The 19,709-nt window shown below is 50.0% G+C and overlaps 1 protein-coding gene across 1 annotated transcript in view; it reads right to left on the reverse strand.

Annotated features, from left to right (window-relative positions):
• The window catches only part of LOC122393755 (ubiquitin-conjugating enzyme E2Q-like protein 1), a 41,755-nt gene extending 22,366 nt beyond the window's left edge, over window positions 1-19,389 (reverse strand). The window contains exon 1 of the mRNA XM_043390087.1: window positions 18,592-19,389. Coding sequence (XP_043246022.1) covers window positions 18,592-19,368 — 777 coding nt within the window. The 5' untranslated portion in view covers window positions 19,369-19,389. The remainder of the gene's footprint in view (window positions 1-18,591) is intronic.
• Window positions 19,390-19,709: the final 320 nt, after the last annotated feature.

Here is a 19,709-nt window from a genome sequence, read left to right on the forward strand (position 1 = left end):
TGCACGGCCTTGGGGTTCGAGGGAATCTGCTGAAGTGGATCGAGGCCTTCCTCACCGGACGCAGTCAGCAAGTAGTCGTGAACGGTGCCAGGTCTGCTCCTGTTTCAGTAAGGAGCGGCATCCCTCAAGGTTCGGTCCTGGGCCCGACTCTCTTCGTTGTCTCCGTCAACGACCTCCCCGATTGTGTCAAATGCCATATCAAGCTCTTCGCGGACGACGCAAAACTGTATGCGAGTCCTTGGCTGGAAGGAACCCACGGCCGCACCCAGATGCAATTGGACCTGGAAAGACTCGAACACTGGTCTACGACTTGGCTGCTGCCTTTTCAGAGGAAATGTAAGGTCCTGCATCTGGGGTCTGGCAATCCCAGACACGAGTACTCCCTGCTCGGAGCCCATGTCGCACAAGTTGGGGAGGAGAAGGATCTGGGAGTCATCGTCGACGAGCAGCTGAAGTTTCGGAAGCAGGCTGCCACGGCCATCAAGAAGGCAAACCATATCCTGGGGATCATCAGACGTTCCTTCGAGCTGCTGGACACTCAGACGTTACCCCTTCTCTTCAAGACACACACACACACACACACACAACGAATTTTATTACAAACATAAATGGACAGGAATAAAAATAAGATGAACATGCAATTGGCGCAAAAGTGCCTTAGCACTTGATTCATGGCGCCTTTTGCTTAATCAGCATTTTGATTTCGTACACTTTTTACCTTATTATCTATGTGTTTGCTTACTTATTCAATTATTGACTACTTGTTGACCGCCGCTCGTTTAGGTGCGGTTTCTTTTACCCGCTCAGTAATAAAGATGGATCAGCAGCCGGCAGCAGCAGTGCCAGGGGTTCCCAGAACTACAGACGAGGGTGTACATGATGTCATTAAAAACGTTTAGTTGACGTAATATAATTTTGGACCTGTTGTGCTAATGTCAGGAGTTGTTCGTGGTCGTTGGTTGTACCGTGTAGGAGGAGATTCAGTTTATATGAGTCTGGTTTGAGGGCGAAGTCTTCACAAATATTATGGGTGATGAATCTGTATAAGGTTCGTCGTTGTTCTTCATATGATGGACAGTGAAGAAAGTAGTGTTTAACATTTTCCAACTCGTTGCCACAGTGACAACTCGGCGAATCTACTCTTTGTATTGTAAATTGATGCGCATTTAGTTTTGACATTCCTACTCTAAGCCTCGTTAATAGACAGTTGCCTATTTTCTTACCCAGGGAATAATATTTCAGTGGGTGCTCTTTTGCCTGCATTTTGTAAATTTCTTTGTTGAATGCCTTTTTTGTCCTCAGAGCTCTGCTCTCTTCCTTAAGTTGATTCCAAAGTCTCGTAGTTGATGGAACATACGAATTATGATATTTTTTAGTGCGATTGACTGGTTCCGTTCTTGTTGTTGCGTTTCTTAAGGGTCTATCGATTTGATTGATTCGTTGTGGTGGTAACGCTGGTAGACGCTGGTGCGCCCCCACCTGGAGTATGGGAACATTGTCTGGGGACCCTTTAACAAGGAAGACCAGCTTCTTGTGGAGCGAGTACAGCGCCGAGCTACCCGGCTCGTCGCGGAGATCCGTCATCTTCCGTATCAGGAGCGCCTCAGCAAACTCAAGCTTCCATCCCTGCTCTACAGACGACGCAGAGGTGACGTCATCATGGTGTACATGCTGATGAACGACCACCTCAACCTGGCAAAGGGCGACTTCTTCCAGCCGGCTCCTTCTACAAGCACCAGAGGTCACTCCATGAAGCTAGCGAAACCGATAGCGCTGACAGGAGCTCGGAGAAACCACTGGAGCATCCGGGCGCTAAACGACTGGAACTCCCTGCCTCCCCACGTCGTGACGGCGACCTCTGCTAACGAGTTCAAGAACCGGCTTGATAGTCACTGGTCTGATCATATTTATGACATACCTACTTAAGCTAGAGCAATAACCGAGATTCAAAGAGCTCGATGAGAACGGGTCCAAAAGGCCTCTGGCCTCCCAGAGTCCCGCCAACAGTAAGGTAAGGTAAGGTATGTAGAGTCCCTCGGCTCAGAATTAGAAAGCTGGAGTATCAGCGCAACGAAAACTTGGGTGCAATGATATATATCTTGATTTATATAAAGCATTGTTACAAAAAGATCAATTCCAAAATATCCCAACACCGATGAAACGTCGTTGACCTCTTTATAGGACTTAAGACGGCTTTACACTTTAGCGCGGTCACATTCGCTTGTGGTAGGTACTTTGTGTAATCTGGTGACATAAAATGGTAGGGTCCCGATTATGGCAAGTAAACTGAAGTACGGATGTCAAGAGGCTTCAGAGGGATAAAAATTTCCCCATAGCGGCAATTTTGGCGAAATATTTATCACAAGAGCCATAAAACAAATGGCAACAGTCCGATGCTTCAGCATGAGCCGCTTTTATCAAAACCAAGCAGGCAATGATAAACAGCTTTCGATGAAACAGTGGAAAAGTTTCAGGGTGACACGCCGAAAAAGGCATGTGTTGTTTTAGAAAACGAGCGTATACAGCGTAACAGCGCAGTAAAACCTCTGTCGTAGCGGTCAAGCGTGACATCATATCAGCAGACCCGCCGTGGCGTCGTGGAACTTCTCCAGACCCGTCGCCATTGTGTGCGCACCGCAACCATGGATGAAGGAGGTTCTTTCATCCATGCCGCAACTCCCCAGAATGAGGACGGCTGCCGGCCGCGACGCCGCTTGTTCCGCAAAGCATCTGTAACGCACGCTGCATTGCCCACGCCGCAATACCATCGCTGATCTGATGACCAATGCTGTCGAGGCTCCGACGACCTATCCCGATTCGGCAGCGTCATCACAGTCGACACCTTCCTTCCCCGGCGTCTGGATGGCGGCATTTTCTTTCCCCTTGCTTTCCCCTGACTTTCACCATTGAACAACTGTGACATTTGGAAATGTTTTCTCTGCGTGCCATGCTCTTCTGAATCTGCCCTATTCGAGTGGTAATTACCAGGGCTCTCAGTGTGTGGGCTGCATGCACGATGTTATGGCGTGCTCCGTGAGCCACAGCCGGCGCCCCGGTCACCGAGCAGTCGATGTGGCCGGCAGCGGCGGTCAGCTGGTGACCAGTTTCCGAGTACTGCGGCCAGGGAGCCTCCCTCGCCCCGCGGACCGCTGCCGAATAGTGCGGTTTCAGCAGTCATTGGACGGCTCGTTTGTCTGGATCAGCCCATGCCGCGGAGGCGGAATCAGCTCGGAGCTTTAAAGAAGGCGATTTAGGTCAATCTTAGCAGTAGAAAACGATCTCCAGTAAAATTTTTCTTTGCTGAATAATGCTATGCTCAGTTTTATTAATACACTTTCATAATTATCTACAATAATTTTTTATGTTTTGCCGTGGTGCGCTAATTTTCGAGCATCGCCATTTTCAGAGGTGATCCTATTACAGCTCTACGAAAATAAACAAGTTTAAGACAGCCCATCCCATAAGTGTAATTGGGAGCGTAAAGGCGGGGTGTCGGGTATCAGGAGATTAATCCCCCTCCGCTCAAATATTTTTTCTTCATATTTGGTCCGAATGTCCCGAACAGACGGATTAACACAAATCCCGTATGAAACAGAGCTTGTGCAGTCCAGCTGACATCAAACGTCAGATTGAGATAGAATGATAGCTGTTTGGAGAACCTAAAAGCTGAAGCAAAGCGCGTTTAGCAGTGGACGCGGACCGTAGTCACCGACATCGACTGGCTGACAGCTGTGGACCCTGCGATCTCACTCCAAGACCCTGTACATAGACATGCAGTCCATCCCCTTCAGAAGTCTGTATCGAGCTCAGTATATGGTGACCCAATTTCGGGCTTTCATCGACGGAACCCGATGCGCTATACCACTGCGCATTGAGTTCCGTCTCTTGACGGAGAGCACTTTGGCCAACTGTTGAAAAGCCTGAATTGAAAAAGAAACTGAAAAAAGAAAATCGGGAAAGATAAAATACAGCCAATATTCAATAGATCAGCAGCTGGTATCATTGTCTTCTTCCTCAATCCCTCCATTTTTATCTTTCTATTTCTCCCTGTCTCCATCTCTGTCCCTGTTTCTGTTTTTCTCTTCTCTCTCTCTCTCTCTCTCTCTCTCTCTCTCTCTCTCTCTCTCTCTCTCTCTCTCTCTCTCTCTCTCTCTCTCTCTCTCTCTCTCTCTCTTTCTTTCACTCTCCCTCCCTCCCCTTGCTGGTATAAAATTACCGGCCACCCGTCGACCATACCGAGGCCAGGGTGGTGTTGTGGCGCGCACTGCGCAGTGCGAGTCGAGGGACCGAGGGGGGGGGACGTTTGTTTATGAAGTCGAGTGGCTGCGCTCGTCACCGTCACATGCTAGTACCCGAGGAGGCCTCTCCTCCCCTTTCTGAAATGGACCCTCGACCCTGCCCCGCCACGGTGTTATAGCGTTCACACTAGCTAATGGACTACAGTGACGGTACTGGGTGCTGGAAAAACCCACACGGTTCATGATCGCTGATCAGCCATCCATTCCTACCCATTGACATAAATCACTATTCCCAAATGCTTTGTTACGTAAATCTACTCTATTGATTCGCGTTTCGAGCACGCATTGCAGTTATTAACATAACATTACTTTTGCCTTTCTCTTCCCTTAATTCAGTGGGCTGACTTCCCAAATTTAAACATCATTTGAGGCCCATGAAAATTTATCGAAAGAACTAAGTCAAAAGAAAATCAGTTGATGGACTACTAAGTACTAACTGATTCCTAAAACCTAGCAATCCTATAGCTGCAGCCGGCATATAGGAATGGGACCGGCGAGTTGCGTGGTAGGGTCGCATTCAAAGGTCACCAGGTGGGGTCCGTGTCCAATGGCTCGGGGGGGGGGACTGTCAGGGGAGCCAATGACCTACTCTGGTGTGTCAGCTGACCCCCTCCCCCTCCGCAGCAGCTGACGCGACTGTGAATCACAGGGGACGGTACTATTATATGTATACCCCGGCACTGGGGAGGGAGGGGGCGCGGTCAGCGGGGCATGAGTAACGCGCACGTGCGGTAGGAGTACTGCGTCAGACCACAGAACTGCACGGAACACGCCAGAAACATGACTGTCAGGCCGGCACCACACAACTGTGGCTACTGTGGCGCTGTACGGTTATGATGTTTCATGTTTTGGTCTAGAATAACTGATGGCGGTGCCTTTGCGCACAAACTGAGGAGGCAGCATAACATTTGAATTTATTTGGTTGGTAGTAACCTTATTGCTGCGAATTGTGCGTGAGGCGGTTACTTGCAGGAAGGCATGAGGCCTTGGTATGAAAACCAATCTCGACGATAGCACTGATTTATTTAAATCACGAGTTCAATCCATTCTTTCAGGAGGTTAAGAGCCTGCTGCTCAGACGGATGCTGTGAGACACAAGTAGGTCAGCGTGGCTGAACAAACAAACCTCTTGTGATCGGTTTATCATGACGGTACTGTTCCAAACAAAATGCGTAGAGGCAGGGCAGAGAAAAGGAAGGGCCTGGAGACCGCTCACAGTGAGGACGGCGCCAGCCTCTGCAGAGGGGAGATGGCCAGCGATCGCGGACAGACAGGGTACAGCTACGCATCTGGCGTGATCGGGGCAGTTTGTTTGACAGAGCGCCGATCTGCACTGAGTGTTGACACGTCGCTGGGGCCGCGGGGCCCGCAGGGGTGGACTGCAGACTGCAGTGACAGCCGCCCGCATTCCTCCGTCCGCGGCGCCGTCGGTGATCGGCGGGGGTGTCCCCGGCCCTCGCCCAGAGGACCCCGGTGTCATCTGCACCCCGCAGCACCAACAGAGCACCCTGCACCGGCCGCAGCGCTCGGCAGAACATACCAACTCAATTCCATGCCCGTCTGCTGTCGCGGCTCTACAAACATTGCCGCGTCACTTTTTCAAGACGTCAGCATTAGGCCCACTGACCGTCCTACCAGCGCTGACAGTGCGCTAAAGTTCCTTGACGTATGTACATACCATTACGCGGGCTGACGTCCGTGCGTCGGCTTTTCTCCTCAAACGGCCTAATCTTTTCGTCAAATTACCTTGCATCAGCTAACTCGCGAGTCGCGATTTTGAGGGTATCATGTTCTGAGGCTACGGAGTTTTTCGAGAGATTTTCTTTGGGTTAGCTCGACCGACTGACTTCCACTCTGCTTCTCTCCGCCGTTTGGCTTATAGACAGGACTGTGGCAATCTGTGCATACGCTAGGTGATGAACAACTGCATTTGATTTATTTTCATTTTTGTTCTGGTTTACCTACTGGCTGAGTTCCACGCCCCACCATGTCGAAGTGAAGCAAACTATCCCTACTCACTTTTCTTTTTTAGATTTATTGTCAGGCACTAGTGTCATAAATAAGAGTCGGTGTTTGAAAGCTCATAGAAAATCACTTTTGTGGCGTCAAATTTTGAGACAAAGCGGAACTGGCGCAGAATTCAGAGCCAATCAAAAGTCACACATGGCCTAAACAGGCTACTAATAACGATAATATTTTTGACAAACGACGCCTAGAAAGAAGAAAGCAGTCGGGCGCGAGAGAAAGCAACAGAGGTAACTTTGTGCATTACGCATGGTGCGTCCGGCTATACGTCAATCCACCTCGCAATTGAAGGCAAGAATCATAAGCCGTTTTCACGACGGAATATCTGGCGAATGCACCACACTTGACCAAATGTAACCAAACATCTTTAACAGCTTCTTTTAAATATTCGCACCATGAGCTTATTTCAATGTTTTAATACAAATAAAATTAATAAGTTATGATTTGATTGATAAGTTATGTAAGCAACTAGTGCATCCCGAGCTGAAAACTACTAAGAATCAACTCAAAAATAACATCAACAAGAATAACTGCCGCGAAAACGGCTAATATTAGCCGTTTTTACGGCAATATTACCTACCCTTTTCATCTTTTCACCTTTTCACGGTGTACTAGCCTAGCGATGCCTATGCTATGCTATGTCCCAGCGCCGGCCAAAGGCGGTCACTTGTTGGATTGAGATTTAGCTGTCAATGCAGGTCCAACGCAAGCGGAGGGGCATGGAAATTTTCGTAGGTATCAAGCGCAAGACCTGCGGGAGGCGCTGTAGAAAGAAAAAAGCATTTGTTACGCAACGTTTTCCTTTTAAAAAAGATTGCAAGAATCATAAGCTCAGCACCAGCAATCCTAATTAAATACTCATAAATAGTCTCACAACGGTGATATACCATTTCAGCAACTCATAGTGTTCCCCACCATATTATGCCGGACGATAGAGACTGCATTTAGTGCAGTGAACAAAGCCATGACAACATTTCGGCTCCACAGAACTAATGCCACATTTACGACGACATATCTCAAAGAATAATTGCTGAATATGTTTAAATGGATTTCGCAAAAGTTATGTCTCCGATCAGATATAGTTATATCATACGTAAAACCTCGGAAGACCTACGTAGTACGTTTTGGTGGAATGCTCGAGGATCCAGGATAACCAGCTGCTCAACACACATAGCCCAGGTGGCCGTTTGGCCGTGTGTGTTCTGAAGGGCTGCTTGAGTGGTGTGGGGAGGGGGCCAGGGTGGGGTGCCTGGCCTGGGTGGAGCTGATGTGGCTACAGTAGCCCGGCGGAGGTGGCTGCGGCTGCCCCACCTGCCCCCTCAGCAGCTAGCTGCCTTGTGACAACGCCGTTTGGTCGTGGTTGTCGTTCGTCGGTTCTCGGACTTCTTCCCCCGCCCCTCCCCTCAGACGCAGAGTGTCTTTGAGAAGAGGTGCGCGCGCTCCAGAGCCCCGAGGTGAACTGCCCTCCTCTGGTCCAGAGCCGAGGGTGTGCGTAGTCAGGCCGAGCCACTCGTTACTGGTTCAAACCGGTAGTGAGTGTCCTTTGCCCTGATACGCCCACTCCAGTTCTTTTCCATCCGGCGTTAGCACCCGAGCGGCCGGCGGCCACCGCACCTTCTGATTTATTGTACATCAACAATTAAGCGGCGGCGCCCGGCGCTGGTGACGCATGCCGATGCGTCTGGATAATGTTAACACTGTCACACCGCGCGGCCGAGCCTGCACGGGCTCATCTCCGGTCCCGGTCAGGTCGGGTCACGTCGGAGGAGCAGATGGGTGAACACCGTACAGTATAGGTATGATCAGAAAATAAAAATTTAAACCGGCTAGATGCTAGACGTTACAATACCTCCCCCCCTTATAAAAGAAGCAATTTGCTACAAATTGAAGACGTTCCGGCGCCTGAAGGGCACAGGAACGCTCTACACTACCCAGTACAACACTTCATCCGATGGCACACAACACACTACAACACACTACAGTATGATCACTACAACACGTCGCGTTGCCAGCAAGTGGCAAGCAGTACGTCGGCAGAAAAGCAGCGGTACCTCACACCAGAGGGGATAGGTGAGTCGGTCATGGGCTCTGTAGCCCAGACACGACCTTGACCGAGGCAGTGGGAGTGGCGCTTAACCCGGCCGGGCCCGGGGGGTAATCCCAACCACCGCAGCCCGGGGGGGGGGCGTTTTTCGCCCCCCCTGTCTAACTCCGTAAATAAGGGAGCTACGGAAACGAAAGCGATACCAAACGAAAGGTCCTTACGAGACGATTCTAATGCACCTAAAATTTTTGACCTCAGGTCAATTTTCAAGGTCAGAGGTCAAGGTCAAAGGCCAAAACCGGCACATGTGTAGTGATCTCAAAGTAAGCCTTCTAGAGGACGGCAGGCTGCACCAAACCGGCAAAATTGGGTGTCAAACGAAAGAAGAGAATCTGAGGATTCTGAAAATGTGCTCCAAATCAAAGGTCAAGGTCAAGGTCACGCTCAAAATTGACCTCAAACTTGGCACTTTTTCGCACATCTTGCGTGCTAACTTCCAAGATGTTTTGAAATGTTTTGAGGCTTATCAGTTCCCTATTTGTGGTTCATCTTACGATACAAGGCTGCTGAAAGGTCAAGGTCACAGAAGAGTATCCCTGCTAGAGGCTATTTCACTGATTCAAGTTAGTAATAATAAATAAGACAATTTTGCCATCCGGAAGCTCTAAATGAAGGCTTAGAGGAAAATAGATGCCAGATTCGTGATCAGCGGGTACAAATCCATCATAAACGACCTTTCATGTGTCAAGGTCAACCAGAGGTCATTCGAGGTCACATGAGGTCAACATGAAACTTGACCTTTTCCGAACAAAATATATATCATTCGACGCGGCTTGACAAGGCGAATGCGATGGTACCACTGCCGTAGCTCTAGGACCATTTTTGTCGAAGTTATTTGCGAAAAACTAAAACCACATTTCGGGGTCGTTGACCTGACCTCTGACCTCAGGTCACCAAAACTATTTTTCTATTTTTCTCTAGGTCAAACGCTACACAGCCGTGCTCGTAATTTGTCTTTATCTCTAAAACTCTATTTTTAGCAGCTATTTGAAGTTTGCGTCTGTGACGCCTAAGTTTGCCGTGCAGGGGTCTAGAAAAATGGACCTTGTGACGTCATCAAGGGGGCTAGGTCCAAATTTTTTACTTCAGAAGATGTCAAATTGATGGGAGAAAAGGTACTGAAAGTTTCGCCTTCCTATCCCTAAGCGTTCGGGAGTTAACGCAAATATTCGCCAGGGGGGGCGAAAAACGCCCCCCCCCCCGGGCCCGCGAGGGTTAAGGGTGGCGCCGCGTCCGGCACGGTCGATGGCACGCAAACTGAAGCTGATAAGTCGACGTCAACAAAGCCACCAACAGGTGATGGTGGAGGCGAAACCATTGGCGGCAGCTCCTGCATTTCCACGGCGGGCTCAGGTGTACTGGGCATCGCTGTGCGTACAGCAGTGAAACGGGGAAAACTAAAATAAGTCGGGGAGGAACATGAGCGCCTAAGTACGATCATGAGCCAGCCGAGGAGTGCAATCATCGCTCCAATCCTCATGGTTGCGCCTGTAACGACAGAAACAACGATCACCAGCCGGGGCTGGGAAACAGGACTGTTGCACAATACAGCAAAACGTTTGAGACCATCGAGCGCCAATCAGGGAACAGAGCAGTCTGCGTCATGTTCTCCTCCACAAATGGTCGCTGAGTCAGGACTACATTTGGGCCTGCTGTCCCGTTAGACAAACAGTCCAAGTCAAATTGTACTCGAGGTCGTTTACTGTCGGTCCGCTCGGTCGATAAATCGCGTTGTCGCTTTGGCACGTACCGAGCCTGTTGATACGTAAAACCTTCTAGAGGAGTCGATGCGTCACTTGGTTCAGCGACCGAACCGCGTGACCTGAGGTCATATCTATGCCTCGGTAATTGTCCCTGTGAAATACTCCTCTGTGACGACGGTGTCAGCTGACCGTGCTCACCATTCTCAGGCAAGGATGGCGAGTGAACAGCGGGGCTGGCGGTTGTCGCTGAAGGCGGTAGCGGACCTTGTGCAATACCTTCTTCCGCTTGTTGCGGACTTACCGTTAACGGATACGATGGTGTAGCCGGTTCATAGTCAGCGAACCAACTTTGGTCGCTGTACGGTAGCCGAGCAGCACGCATGGGCTGCTGTCTAACTGGATGTTCTTCCGGCATATCACTTACCTGTATAGGTCTCCTGATCGTCTGATACGATCTGTCCCACACGTCATTTGAATCTCTGAGTCTCAAGTTTTCTGAATGTACTATCTTGGTTTTTCCTGTGATCATGTTTTTGATGCAGTAGTTTTCAATTCCTAATTTGGACACTACACGGAAGTAGTTTTTCCAATGGAGCGTCAGTTTAGAAGAGTCACCTGGTTGAACTGAAGGATCGAAATAGAATACCAGATCTCCTGGCTTAAAGTTTGATGGTTTAGCTGAGCTCGCAATGAGTGATTTGTTGTGTTCCCTAGCCTGCTGGATATTGTTGGCTACCTGTGTGTACGCGTTGTGTAGATGTTCGAACATGGCTGGCACGTACTCTTCTCCTGTGTAGCGATGACGGGGCTGCAGGAGGGTGTCAACAGGAAGAACAGGATCTCGGCCATACATGATGAAATAGGGCGAGAACTTAGTTGACTCATTCTTACTCATTCGATAAGCTCCTAAACATGGCTGTAGTATCTCATCCCACTTTGTTTGATCTTCACTGATTTGTTTTTGGATCATCTCGTTCATACAACGGTGAAAACGCTCTGTTTTACCGTTAGACTGGGGATGATAACTGGACGTGTGGATCCTAGCGACGCCGAGTTCTTTGTGGACTAGATCCAACAAAGCATTGCAGTATTCTGTCCCTTGATCACTGATCACTAGCCTGGGACAGCCATGGCGCGGAATGAACTGTTCCAAGAGAATTCGCGCCATAGTGTTTGCTGATTTGTCCGGGATAGCGTAGGCTTCTGGCCATCCACTAAAATGATCTACGATAGTGCACACATATTTGTTACCTGTTTCCGAAATAGGAAATGGTCCGCAAGTATCAATGCCTACGATTTCCATTGGCGCTGAGGGCATTGGCATATCCTGCATAGGTCGTCTTTCTTTGACAAGTTTCTTTCTTTGGCAGGTTTCGCAAGATTGGACGTATTGCACAACATCCTTCAAAACGTTTGGCCAGTAGTATGACCTTAAGACCTTGTCGGTGGTCTTTTCGATGCCTAAATGACCACCAAGATAACCATCATGAGCTCCTTCCAAGATAGTTTTTCTCAACGCTGTTGGGACAACGAGTTGCCTTTTAGCATTTGGTCTGGTTTTCGTGCCTTTTTCTAAGTGATAGAGAAGATCATTTTCCATAAAGAAGCCTGGGTTTTGCGCGTCGATCGCATCGTTTTCTAATTTTGTGATAATGCTTTGTATCTCCTCATCTTCCGCTTGTGCTTTCTTTAACGCTTTCTCATTGAAATTGTGATAGTCTAGTGGTTTTGTTTGTTTTTCCTCAGATTCGTTCTCGGTTGGACCTTTAACTGCGTTGTCGATCACGTTTACGTTAACCTGTTCGCCTTGCCAGTCTAGGTGGCAGTTATCGTTCAATTCTCCTGCTTCTGTCGTATTTTGAAGTCGAGACAGCATGTCAGCGGCTGCATTTTTGGAACCAGATATGTACTCAATTTTACAGGCATATTCTCCTAGAATGATCGCCCAGCGCTGAATGCGTGGGTTTTTCATTTCACTCGTAAACAAATGTTTCAAGGGCTTGTGATCGGTGTAGACCGTCACATCAGTTCCAATCAGAATGGGTCGAAGCTTTTCCAAACTATAGACGATGGCGAACGCTTCACGCTCAATTGTAGGCCATTTTTGTTTTTGTTCTGAAAACTGATGGGAAATGTACTGGATAACTCGATTCACACCGTCTTGTTCCTGCATCAGAACTGCACCCATTGCGTATTGAGAAGCATCAGTATACAACTTGAACGGTTTGGTGATGTCCGGAAATGCTAAAATTGGGGCTTCAAGGAGCGCTTGCTTGAGCGAGTCAAAAGCACTTTGTGCTTCGCCTGACCACTTGAAACGAGCGTTTTTCTTGGTGAGGGCCGTCAGGGGTTTCGCAATTTTACTGAAATTCGGTACATACTTGCGATAATATGATGTCATGCCTAGAAAACTGCGTACTTCTCGAATATTTTCTGGTGGTTTCATATTCTTCACTGCAGACACTTTCTCTGCGTCTACTGAAATACCGTCATCTGAAATGATGTGCCCTAGATAATTGAGCTGTTTTTTGACAAATTCACATTTCGAAATTTTTAATTTGAGGTTTGCTTTTCGAAGGCGGTCTAGGACTTCTTGCAAATGTCTAATATGATCCTCGAACGTTTCACTGAACACAATGATGTCATCTACGAATGCTAGGGCAAATTCACGCACATCTCCTAAAACAGCATTCATACAATTTTGGAAAATCCCAGGGGCACCCGCCGTCCCAAATGGCATGGAATTGTATTCATACACGCCCGAGGAAGTTCCAAAAGCGGTCTTTTCTTTGTCCTCCTCTTTGATAGGAATTTGCCAAAATCCTTGTTTCATGTCGAGGCACGTACGGAACTTCGATTTTCCCAGCGCGTAAAAGATATCTTCAGCTGACGGCATGCTAGCTGCCGGTCGAACAGTAATAGCATTGACCTTCCTAAAGTCTACACAAAGTCTCATTGAACCATCTTTCTTTGGGACCATGATAACTGGAGAGAGCCATGGTGAGTTGCTGCGCCTTATCACCTTTGCTTTAAGCATTTCTTGGATTTGTTCCTCTAGGATATTCTGATGCGCTAAAGGCTGACGTCTGGGCTTTTGATAACAAGGATGATGATCCTGAGTGTTGATTGTCATCTCTGTTACGTTTGTTGTTGTTAGTTCAGCATCCTTTTGTACAAAGACGTCCAAGTTCTTTTTCAGCAGTTCAATGATAGCTTCACGCTGTTCGGAAGGAACATGATCTAGATTAAATGTTGAAATGATATCCATCTCGTCCTTCTCTGTCTCCGATGCTTCAGCATCTACAGTTGAAACATTTGGCTTTAATTCATCCTTGTTGACCATGGTCGCTGTTCCCAATACCTGTCCTTTCTTGAAATGTACATGTCTACCGGTTTCGTTTGCAATCACCCATGGAATATGCTTGTTCTTTGATATTTTGACCAGTGCATTCGGCAACAAAACACCTGGTTCGTTCTCGAAACAGGGTGATGACGGCAGTTGTGAGACTACAAAATTTTCATCTGTATGCTTCTTTCTAGCGATAGAACATTTCACTTGTACCCTTGAACGTGGGAAGACGTCTACGTCCTCCGCTAGTCTCACGAGATTGACCTCCTTTTTGTTTTGTGGCGTTTTTCGCTGCAACGGAAACACAGAACTTCCCATCACAAGTATTTGTGATTCAAAGTCGATGATTGCTTTTCTCATGTTCAAGAAGTCGACACCCAGAATCATATCATGTTTGAAATCCTCAACGACTAGAAACTCATGGTACATTCTGACCTTGCCTAATGTGATACGAATTTGCACTGCTTCCGAAATTTCTAAGGTATGGCCGGTAGCTGATCGTAGGGAAATGTTGGGCGACTTTGAGCATGGTTTCACTAATTTAGGATCACATAGTTCAAGGAATTCTTTGCTAACTAGAGAGAGTTGAGCACCAGTGTCCAAAAGTGTTCTAAACGGGTGGGAACCTATATGAATGTCTACATAAGGGCAATGTTCACTTACCTGTAGCACCTGTACGTGCTTCACCTGTTCCTCTGGGTGAGGTCCTTCTAGTTTTCCGGCTGCTGCTGCTGATGGGACTTTGCGTTTTCTGCGTCTGCCCTACGTTTGCGACACGCTCGCTGGACGTGTCCAGCTATGCCGCAATAGTAGCATATGGGCCTGTTGTCTTTTGTCCACCGATACTCCTGTCGTGGAGGTCGGTTGTTAGAGGGACCACGGTTACCTTGACTTTGACCTCTGGATGACTGGAAGTGGGGTTGTCCGCTGTGATACCGCTGTGAAACCTGTGGATGGACCTGAAAACGCTGATCTTGAAACTGAGGCTGTTGCTGTGGGACTGGTGGCTGGTTCTGGGCGACTAGAACCTGACAAATATTGCTTAGAGTTTCAGTCACCTGGTTCAATTGTTGTTGAATGTGGTCGTCCTTTGCTTTTTCTTTATTCAGTGCGTCGCAGTCCATTGGTTCAGAGCCATGAGTGTTGTCCTTAAACAGCGAAACGTGCTCCCTTACCTGTTGTTCGTGATGAGCGTGTTTGTAGGCCTCTGCCAGAGTGCTAGGCATTTTTCTGGCAACATTTTCTTGGAGTCGGCGGTCGCGCAGTCCATTTATGAAAGCGTTGGTAAGGGTCTCTGTTACCTCTTTCTCGTTTATACGATCAGCATAGGCCTGTTTTCCTAGGGTTCTGATCCTCTCGGCAAAGTCAGCGACAGATTCGTTTGTTTGTTGCAGGGCCGTCCTAATCTTTTGCTTTGATCTTATCACCGGGTTGAGGTGTACATACCTGTCCAGGATGACTTCTCTGAGCTGGGGCCATGTGGTAATCTGCGAGCTGTTTTCCATATAAAAGTCAAGGGCCATACCTTTCAGGGTCTGTGAGGCAACTAGGAGCGTTTGGGCGTCGTCATGGTCCAAGCGGGCACAAACATAGTCCATCATCTGCAACCATTTTGTTAGGGCATCGGCACTCGATCCGTCGAACGTTTTCTTTAAATCTATCATTTGTGCAATCTTTTGTCCTCTTTCCAAGTCACGTACTGATTTCGCAATTTCTGCTAGAATGTTGGGGTCCATGTTGACGTTAGAGTTAGAGTTACACGGATTTACTAGGTTAATATTTGAAAGAGAACTTAACGGGGTTTCTTTGGTTTCTGGTGTGAGGTACTCACTTGATTTCGGCCGGCGTATTGACGTTTTATTCAACAGTCGCCCTCCTCCGGGTGGTCGAGTATCGGCTGCGGTAGTGCGAGTGGCAGCAGTTGACTGCCTGCCGGGATGATCTGTCGGCGGACCGATAGGTCGGCCCGCTGACGCCAGTGTCGTCGGTCTATGCGCCCGGCTCCTCTTGAGCCTCTTGTGCTCGGCGCTGGTGAGGTTGTCGGTCTATGCGCCCGGCTCCTCTTGAGCCTCTTGTGGCGCGGGTGTAGCTGTAGACTCACGCGCTCGGCTCCTCTTGAGCCTCTTGTGGCGCTGGTGTAGTCGTCGTCACTCGTTGAAAGGTGGCTGTGAGCCACAGGCGCCACCGGAAGGTGGTCGTGGGCAACTGGTGTTCCCAGAAGATGGTTAAAGTTGAACTCGGACAAGTTTTTAACCGGACCGATGCTGTAGTCGGACACCTTTTGATGTGGTGTTGCTGGCTGAATGCACGCTTTCCAGCAGGTGTACTGGCTGATCGGTTGATGCCGCTGCACACGATCGAGCTGCTGTTGATTTGCGTCCAGGCTGGGTCCGAATAGAGTCCAGTTGGAGTCCAGGCTGAGTCCAAGTTGAGTCCAGTTGGAGTTCAAGCTGAGTTCCAGTTTGACCTCTGATGGCGTTGAGGCGTAGCCGTGTCTGACCTCTGATGGAGATGAGGCAGAATCCGATAGAGTTGAAACTGACCTCTGATGGAAATGAGGTAGAGTTCACTTCCAGTTGATTTCAGTCTAGTTGGTAGCTGAGACTGACCTTTTGTAGGGCTTTGAGCGGCACAGATGTTCAGAAGTTGAAGTCCGATCCGGGGCTGAGGCACCAATGTGACAACGCCGTTTGGTCGTGGTTGTCGTTCGTCGGTTCTCGGACTTCTTCCCCCGCCCCTCCCCTCAGACGCAGAGTGTCTTTGAGAAGAGGTGCGCGCGCTCCAGAGCCCCGAGGTGAACTGCCCTCCTCTGGTCCAGAGCCGAGGGTGTGCGTAGTCAGGCCGAGCCACTCGTTACTGGTTCAAACCGGTAGTGAGTGTCCTTTGCCCTGATACGCCCACTCCAGTTCTTTTCCATCCGGCGTTAGCACCCGAGCGGCCGGCGGCCACCGCACCTTCTGATTTATTGTACATCAACAATTAAGCGGCGGCGCCCGGCGCTGGTGACGCATGCCGATGCGTCTGGATAATGTTAACACTGTCACACCGCGCGGCCGAGCCTGCACGGGCTCATCTCCGGTCCCGGTCAGGTCGGGTCACGTCGGAGGAGCAGATGGGTGAACACCGTACAGTATAGGTATGATCAGAAAATAAAAATTTAAACCGGCTAGATGCTAGACGTTACAGCCTTCCGGCCCCCGAAGTAGCTGCCCCACCCGCCCCCGGAGTAGCTGCCCCACCCGCTCCCTCAGCAGCAGCCCCACCCGCCCCCTCAGCAGCTAGCTGCCTTCCGGCCCCCGGAGTAGCTGCCCCGCCCGCCCCCGGAGCGGCTGCCCCACCCGCCCCCGGATCAACTGCCCCGCCCGCCCCCGGAGTAGCTGCCCTTTCGGCCCCCGGAGTAGCTGCCCACCCGCCCCCGGAGCAGCTGCCCCACCCGCCCCCGGAGTAGCTGCCCAACCCGCCCCAGGAGCAGCTGCCCTTCCGGTCTGCTCAGCCCGTTTCCCGGAGTGCGAGCTGATCCCACCCCACAACTGGCGGAGATTACAGCCCCTTCTCGGGACGGAACAGCTGATCAATCGGCGCTAGGAAGCAGCCGAGACACCCAAAGTCACTGCAGCAACTTAACCCTCGCATGTGTGCGGCGTTTGCCAGCTTCTAATGTGTAGGGGGGGGGTCGGTTGGACCCCCCCCTTGCCGTTTGGCCCCTGATCGAGCTAGAGCTTCGCGGAAAAAACGAGCGTGTTGCCCGTGACGAGAGGAAGCCGATGATACCCAATTTTAAGGTCCTAGGTCATTGGTTGACCTTCCAGGTCAGGTCAATGACCCAAAGTCGGGAAAATCGGGACCTGTTAGAAAGTCGTATAGTGTGGCTGCTTAGGGGTTTTTCGGGGTGCTGATCACGAATATCGTGTTAGTTTTGATCACAGATGATGTCTTGAAGCATTTAGACCAGGTCGGGTCAGGTCAGGTCAGGTCAACCAGTAGGCGTCGTGACGGGTATTCGTAGTACGTGTCAACCGCCTCTGACAGCTTCGTAACATGTTACGAAGTCACCAAAACTACTTCGTAAATGTTCAAATGGTTGCTAAATTCGAATTCAGCTCCAAAAACTAGCCTAGAAACATGTAAAACTCGAAAAAGTGACCCGAGGTCACCCGAGGTCACCAAAGGTCAATGACCTGACCTGACCTTCAGGTGACCTTGACACACACGGGAGTAACATCAAATTACATGTTTGAACGTTTGAAACCACGAAAAGCTTGCAAACACGCGGCTAGTGCGAGCCGACATACGCGAAATCGCGATTCCGGCCAAACATGGTCTCGGAAAAGAGGTCACAGGTCAAAGGTCATTTGGGTCAGGGTCATGAAATTTTCAGGGTAGGTGTAAAATTGATCAATGCGAGGGTACTGAAAGTTTCGTCGCGATCGGCCGCTTTTTACGCGAGTTATTCGCGAAAAACCATGGGGGGGGTCCATCCGACCCCCCCCCCCCTACACATGCGAGGGTTAATAGCTTTTCAAATGCAGAGCTCGCATTTAATGTTTTACAATCGCAGGCGTTTGAATGTAAAATATGGGCAGCTCAATTCTGTATCGCGCTCACATTTCATTTTGGCCTCTTCTTACAAAGAACCAGAGTTCGAGCTTCCGGTCCGATCTCCGGAACAAACATCGAATAGCGTTGCAGCTCGCAATGTACATATCCGTGTTAGCTAGACTCAGGGACTTTTGTCAGCAAATCAATAGCGCTCGGCCCAAAATCAAATGTCGTTAAGTCGTTTCGTTAGTGAGGCTATCAGCGTCAATGGGTGGGCTGTAAGTGTACAATCTTGTCTGGCTGATATTTTGATTTGAAAATCAACTTTTCTTGTTTGTGATTTGCACTCAGCACCGACACTCGACAGTCTAGCTCATTTTATCCCATATAAAGTAAAGTGTAAACATAAATGCGTCTTAGAACATATTAATTGTTTTCGTAACGATTTTGGGTTCAAGCAACCAAACGAAATCAATCTAAGTGCAACTTTACCTGGTTTTTAGTCATAGTCGTGTCGTGAGCCTGTGAGCTGTCCCGTCAGTCGGACATGCACCGCTGGAGAAGAGCACTCACCTGTCCCTTGACGAGGCTGGCCGCCAGCTGCATGATGATGGCCTCGATGGTGTAGGCGGAGGCCCAGCCGCGCGGCGTCAGCAGCTCCATGCAGATGGCGCCGCCCTCCATCACGAAGCCGCGCTCGATCCGCGGCGAGAGCAGCCGCAGGAACGGCGGCGAGAACGGAAAGTTCTCCGGGAACACCATGTTCAGCTGGATGCCGCGGATGCGCAGCTCGCGCATGTCCCGCCACAGGTCGCTGGTGCGGTCGATGTTGAACAGGTGGATGTTCCACTCGTAGAGGCAGTCGTTGACCAGCTCCACGGTAAAGGCCGGCTCCTGCTGGCGCGCCACGCTGCGCGTGATCTCGCGGTACTCCTTCATCAGCCGGCGGCTGCGCACGGCCTTCAGGTGCGCCAGGTCGCGGCCCGGCGACGACGCGGGCCTCCAGGGCGCCGGGCTGACGCGGCTGTGGTCGAGGGCCGCCGGACGCTGGAAGAGGCGGCGCGGCGCCTGGCGTGGCGACCGGAGGGCTGCAGTGCGCCGGGCCGGCGACAGAGGGCGCTCGGCGGCGCGGGGCGGGGCGTCGCGGCGCTCCGAGCGCTCCGATTGGTCGGGACTGGCCTCGGCGGGCTGCTGCGACGGCGGCGGCGGGTCCTGGACGGCATTGTGGGCGGATGCATTGTTGGAGGCGTTGTTGCGCTGTACGCTGGGACCGCCGTTACGCTGGTCTGTAGAGAGCGATCGCAGCAGACCCAATTTATTCAAAATGTACTTCTTAAATGAGCCCGCCATGTTGTTTTCTGAAAAGTGGCCCTGTAACAGAAACAACAAAGAGGCATGAATACTATAGTGGATTCAGACAAACCACTAACAATACAAGATTCACAAAAGCTTGATCACTGACTGGTTCCTCGCCAGCATGGTCACCTGAACTCACTCAAGATTGGTCACTCAGTACCTGTGACTGGCCTTGTAGCAGAGTTGGAAAATGCATCCATGCCAGGTGTTGGAGGTCCCTGGATCAAATGTGACATATACGCATTTATACATTCACGATGGTTAACGACCAATGGGAAAATTAACACGCGCACCGACGGGGGTCTGCGCCAACTTCGTACCGACGGGGGGGGGGC

This window comes from Amphibalanus amphitrite, unplaced genomic scaffold, assembly GCF_019059575.1.
Source record: "Amphibalanus amphitrite isolate SeventyFive unplaced genomic scaffold, NRLGWU_Aamphi_draft 000552F_arrow, whole genome shotgun sequence".
Lineage (NCBI taxonomy): Eukaryota > Metazoa > Arthropoda > Thecostraca > Balanomorpha > Balanidae > Amphibalanus > Amphibalanus amphitrite.